This window comes from Nelumbo lutea, chromosome 8 (genome assembly GCF_056320005.1).
Source record: "Nelumbo lutea isolate HS-2025 chromosome 8, American lotus-T2T, whole genome shotgun sequence".
Classification (NCBI taxonomy): Eukaryota; Viridiplantae; Streptophyta; class Magnoliopsida; order Proteales; family Nelumbonaceae; genus Nelumbo; species Nelumbo lutea.
In genome coordinates this window covers 46,382,531-46,388,738 of record NC_142691.1, presented here as the reverse complement: position 1 = coordinate 46,388,738, position 6,208 = coordinate 46,382,531, and the positions used below count along the sequence as shown (strand labels likewise).

The window sequence follows — 6,208 nt, the reverse complement described above, 5'->3', positions numbered from 1 at the left end:
ATTTCTCTTAAACTTACCACAACTTTTCAAAATGTCCAAAAGTCACCTTGTCAGTGAGATTTTATTTTCCAAAACTCACCATCCGTTAAAATACTGTTAAAGTTCATTGACCCAAGTTGTCCACACCAACCTAAATGCAAGTTTCATGACCAAACTACCCCTGAATGTTGAATTAACTTGTTAATGTTCATCAAGAGTCTTTATTGCTCTCACATAGGGTGCCTCACACCGACCTCATACACACATCCTATCATGCATTGGGAACATCTCCCGTATTTATAAGTTATTATTCATAGGAACATCTCACATTTTTATAAGTTATTATTCATGGAATGTGCATTGAGAACATCCATTAATTGGTTCTGAGGCTATGGTTATGCCTGTAAGGCTCCCTGTGTGAGGAGCAGATCCCGTTCCTCACCATTAACTGGTTCTGAGGGACATTTTAGGGTAAAGATATGGTAAAGATGTACCCCTTATGAGTAGGAGACCGTATTCCAAATCTCCAATCCAAGAAGGATTGGTGATGAGAAAATACCCTAAAACTGATTGCCCAATCCATCCCCAAAGAAAACTAATCTGAATCGGGATAAGACAAAAGTCTATGTATCAGATTGTCAAAAGTGGCTTCCTTTCGAGTTCTTTCCATTACTTTGGTCCAAACTCCAGACTCATGCAATGACTGACAATTTTGCACCTTGATGATTTCAGGGTTTCTTTTAAATAAGAAATTCTACAATGAAGATACCCTCAACATAACAGGAATGAGGTGCCCTCCTAAGCTGGCAAATCTACCTAAGTAAAGAAAATCAGGGCCCCCCATCAGATGGGTCTCGCATTAAAAAGTACTTGATCAGGAAGTCAGGATTCTGATGGTGGATAAGTTACCATCAGAATTCAATAAAAAAAACAATAACCCACAAAACAGAGGTTCATTGTTAGCTTAGCTGTTCATTTTATATTTGTTAGAATCTTTTAGGTGAGATCCATGCACCTCAGTCCAGAATGGTAGGGGTAGGAAAAATACAAAAGACTCTCTTTCGATTCTTCTTTTCTTTGTTTAGTACGTAAGAAAGAGATGAATGAAAGCACCACCAAACCCTGAAAAGAAAATGACACCTTACGATTCAAAATTTCAAGTCTATCTCCCCATGGGTCGCTTTCTTATTCCCCTGTAACAACGATACATGGAAGAAAAGAGCTACGTTGATATCTATCTTTCATGTAGTCCTGGGCCTCCGGGGTTGCTTGTGCTGAACGGATTCATAAGTTCTGTTTACTTCTTGTTTCAGGTACCAGATTTCTTCTGTTTGGTAGTTTACCATCTCTATGACATCATAGCTCTTGCCTATTTCTCCATTAATTGTCTTACTTTTTCCTTTCAGTTACTGGGTATTCTCCCTCTTCTGCTGATATTTAATCAGTATTGGAATCTCTCAGAATTTCTTCGTTTTGGTACTGTAGAGGTTGTAGCCCCGGTTTGCAGTGTTTTGAAGTAGTCACAAAATTCATCGACTCTTGCAGGTGGGTATAAGTTCATTTAACATTTTGCCAGGTGATTTCAAATGGGTGTCACGGATTTCTGCTCTGAGAATTAAATGAAGTTTATTGAGCCTTGGGATCATCTATAGGTGCTTCTGTTGCATGCATTTATTTGAACATAGGGTTCATAGCAGTGTATTCTACACATTTTCATTCATGTAATTTTGAATTCAGTAGCTGCAGATCCGCTGAGGGATTTAGTTTGAGTTTTGGAAGCTTTGTTGAAATCTTGAATGTATGTACATAGAGTATCTTTGATTCAAGGGATTATTCTATTGAATTCTGATTCTGATCAAGTTCAAGGAATTTGAAGTTTCAACATTTAAGGAATCAGTCAGAGTTTGATTTCAGTTTACTTGGTTGTTTTCTGGTTAGGTTCATCTGAAACAATGAGGATGTCTAGAATTCTGTCATGTGCTTCAGGTTATTCGTCTGGGATTCTGGTTTTCTCCATTGGTTTAATTGTGTTTGGAGCTTCAAGCTCTTTCCTTCAAATTAGATTCTCGAATATAACTCAGGAGTTTCAGATCCCTACTAGAGTTCCAAAAAAGGGGCCCGAGTATCCCCCGATTTTTGCTTATTGGATTTCTGGTACTAAGGGAGACAAAGACAGGATTTTGAGGTTGTTGAAGGCAGTTTATCATCCCAGAAACCAGTACCTTTTAAATCTTGACGCCAGTTCATCATATTTTGAAAGGAGGAGATTAGCCCTGTCAGTTGAATCAGAAAAGATTTTTCAAGCTTTTGGAAATGTGAATGTTGTTGGAAGAAGTCAGGCAGTAGACCAGATTGGATCCTCTGCTCTTGCAGCCATGCTGCATGCTGCAGCATTACTACTTCAGATTAATAGAGATTGGGACTGGTTTATTACATTAAGTGCATCTGATTATCCACTTATAAGTCAGGATGGTAAGATACTAATTAAAATCCCTACTTTCATTCTAATGTTTCTGCTCACTACTGTTTTGGACAGATTTGAATCTATGTTTCTTGTAACGCATATAGGATATAAAGATCTACTTTAATTTTCAGAGCATGTTTGTGGTTACCAACAAACAGTTATGTTCATGCCAATGTTTCTGCTCACTACTGTTTTGGACAGATTTGAATCTATGTTTCTTGTAACGCATATAGGATATAAAGATCTACTTTAATTTTCAGAGCATGTTTGTGGTTACCAACAAACAGTTATGTTCATGCCAACTCTTTACAAACAATCCATTCAATTGAATCAACTGCCCCCTGTGCATGAAATATCTAAAACCTAGTATCAGAATTTCGTGCCTCAAATCATCAAAGTGATCAGCTATATATGTTTTCCAGGTCTAGTTCTTCCATCTTGATTTAACATTTCTGATTATTTAATCGTTTTCTCTCTGTTTAGCTTCCAAAGTTGAATAGATTCTATTCAGTTTTATCAATCAAGTTGATCTGGTGAATTATCAAGAACTTGATGAAGCAAGCTTTGCACTCTGTTTTGATTTCTTTTCTATCAAAGGAACCCATATATGTTTTTCAACTTAGGGGGTGTTCTACAACTTTTGATTTTTTTTTTCTACAAAAGGAACCCATATATGTTTTTCAACTTGGGGGGTGTTCTACAACATGAAAGTTTTTGTTTTTATTTGTTTTTGAAATTGTCACATTAGAAAATGAACAGAACATGTTTTTGAACTGTATTTTTGTTTTGAGAAGTAAAAACAAGTTAGTTTTGTTTTAAAAAACAATCATGTTTTTGAAACCATCAAAATGATGGCTTTAAAAAAAATGGAGTATATATATTGTATGATTTATGAAAGATGATGAGACTTGACAGATCATTAGATGAAAACATGTTTTCCAAAGCTGCAACTCAAGAACACCTTTTATTTCTGTTTTGAAAACAAAATATACATACACAGCCATGAACATTTTTTTTTGTTTTAAGAACCAATTTGTTATTAGACTCACAACAAGAAAAACATTTCACATTGAAGAAAACCCACTTTTTTGCACAAAGTGGCAACCGTTAGAGTCAAACCTGTGTTCTCGTGCTTACCAGCAAAAGATTTTACCATTACACCAAGTAATGGCCCCTAATAGGGGTGAGCATGGATTGGTTTGGTTACATGGCAGAACCTGGAACCTACCCTGTAGGGGTCAGTTCTTGCCTTGGTGGTTCCAGGGTCTACCTATGGAATCTATTCTTTCTTTACTCTCCCCCTTCAAAAAAATGGCATGTTCTTTTAAAACTTGATTTTCAATAAATATAATATATAGTTTAAAACTTATAACATCATTATTTATTAAACTAAGTAATTTAATATGTAGATTATCAATAATATATTGATATATGGTTCAAAAATTATCATTATAATTTAAGTTTTGTAAATATTACCTTTTACGTTACTTATATATACATTTAAATTTTAAAATGAAAACAAATGATCAAATCACTTAGTTACTCAATGGTCAAGTGAGACCATGGCCTTTGTAACCATGAGTGCTTCCCTGCTTGGGTTCAAATCTTTACACCCTCAAAAGTATTTTGTGGTCTATTTCAAGGCAAATTCGGTTCCAAGGCTGGTTCTGCCAAGGTCAGTTCCACCAAGGCCGGTTCATCGGGTCGGTTCAGGTAGGGTAAACCCCTAGACACTGGAACCGGCCGGGGTGGGAGTTGGTTCCAAGAATTTGAAACCAGACCCTACCCTGTAACAGATTAGATAGGGTCATTTCAAGGCTGGTTCGAGGTCAATTCCAAGTAGAACCTACCCATTTTCTCACCCCTAGCTTCTAATGCTTTCGTGTTAGGTCATCCTTAATTTTCATTACACTTTATCTATGATTCTCAAGATAAACCTTAGCAACATTTTACCACATCTTTCACTGTTGTTAATATCCATCAACCTGGATTATAATTATGCTAAGAACCATCTTCTGCTTCTTTACAGACCTCCTTCATGCCTTTAATTCCTTGCCTAGGGATATGAACTTCATTGATTACACCAACAAGACTGGGTGGAAAGAGTAAGGATCAACTACTGTAAAACTTTAGAAGTGTTTTTCCACTGAGGTTGTCTAAGGTGCCTCGGTAGATTGTTTAATGATGTAATGGTACACAGTGGCTGGCATACATGCAGGTTAATCCAACAACAAATTTCATAGGCTACAAAATAACCTGATTGGATTACTAAAATCTTCTGTATATGTAAGCTCCCCCGTTTATCCTCATACAGAAAAGCTATAGTCATCTGACCAAAAGAACTTTCAGGCTAGAGATGTCATGTAGGTGAAAAGAGATATTCAATAAATCCCACCTCGCATGTTTGCCACATGAATGCTACATCGTGTACATTACATTTTCTCTTTGATTGCTTGACTACTTTTCAGAATCTACAGTGTGAACTTACTTGGTGCAGGAGGCAAAGGATTAACCAAATTGTCATAGACCCAAGTCTTTACTTTCAAGAAAACACACCAATTTTCCATGCTTCAGAGACTCGAAAAACCCCAGATGCCTTTAGGATCTTTGGAGGTCAGCCTGCAATATCTCCAGTAGGTTTCTACAATAAAATAGATATTTACATTCTCATTAACTCCGGTTTATCTCTGAACAGGTTCTCCATGGTCCATTCTCAGCAGAGCTTTCATGGAGTACTGTGTGCATGGGTGGGATAACCTCCCAAGAAAACTACTTATGTATTTTTCTAATGTAGAATACCCTCTCGAGTCCTACTTTCACACGGTACTCTGCAACTCTGATGAATTTCAGAACACCACTCTGAACAATGACCTGAGGTTCATTCTCTCAGACACCTCTCCACATGTGGAACCACATTTCCTCAATACATCCTACTATGAGCGCATGGTAAGGAGTAAGGCAGCTTTTGCCAGACCATTTCAGGATGATGATCCAGCGCTTCAGAAGGTGGATGAAGATATCCTGAGGTGCCGATCAGATGGATTGGTCCTAGGAAGCTGGTGCCTGGATATAGGAATGAATCAGAGTGTGAAAGCTAACATTGGAAATCTGACTTCAAAGGAAGATTCCTGCTCAGGTTGGGACAACATTGATGCTATTAATCCAGGCCCAGATGGAGTGAAGCTTAAAGCTTTTGTTTCCAAACTTGCTGCAGAAAGGAGGCTACAATCAAACCCTTGCAATCAGCAGTGATGGTCATAAACCTAGCAGCTTGGGTGCAGATTTAATTGAGACAGAAATGTGATAAATCCCAGCAAAATAATAATACCCAATGCATACTAATCATGTAGTCAAGCAACAGGTCAGGAACAATGATTTCAATGTAATCAAGGGAGAGTGATTTTCTCCTGTTCTGTTACTTAGAGACCGGTGTAGTTAATTAATTTGTTCTTAGTACAAATAAGTAGGTTTAGTTGAATTGTTTCTGACATGAATCCTAAAATTGTAGACGAGGGCATGAACCAAACAATTTGCTCCTAGAAGTGTTTGGATGCAGTGCAAATCTGAACCAGATACAAATTTTGCACCCGGTTTAGTTTTTCATCTGTTTGTTTGTTACTATAATTTGCACTGTTATCTGCTATAAAATTTGTACCTTTTGCATCTCAAAAATCGATGCAAAATTTGCACCACCTGCCTCCTCAATTCTCTCTCGTATAAAGTGGTGTGGGATCACATCGTCTTGCTCCTACTTCACTCCCAAAC

At 37.3% G+C, this 6,208-nt stretch overlaps 1 protein-coding gene across 2 annotated transcripts; it reads left to right on the top strand.

Moving 5' to 3' along the window:
- Window positions 1-871: 871 nt before the first annotated feature.
- On the top strand, window positions 872-5,921 carry LOC148843989 (beta-glucuronosyltransferase GlcAT14A-like). Of its 2 annotated transcripts, none has more exons than XM_088959104.1 (6): window positions 872-1,292; window positions 1,386-1,524; window positions 1,918-2,451; window positions 4,473-4,548; window positions 4,941-5,056; window positions 5,139-5,921. In XM_088959104.1, exons 3-6 carry the CDS (start codon window positions 1,932-1,934, stop codon window positions 5,693-5,695), a joined length of 1,269 nt encoding a protein of 422 aa, XP_088815230.1. In that variant the 5' UTR covers window positions 872-1,292; window positions 1,386-1,524; window positions 1,918-1,931; the 3' UTR covers window positions 5,696-5,921. The 2 variants fall into 2 exon arrangements, with proteins under 2 accessions (XP_088815230.1, XP_088815231.1); XM_088959105.1 differs by having other exon boundaries at window positions 935-1,292; window positions 1,717-2,451.
- The last annotated feature ends 287 nt before the right edge of the window (window positions 5,922-6,208 follow it).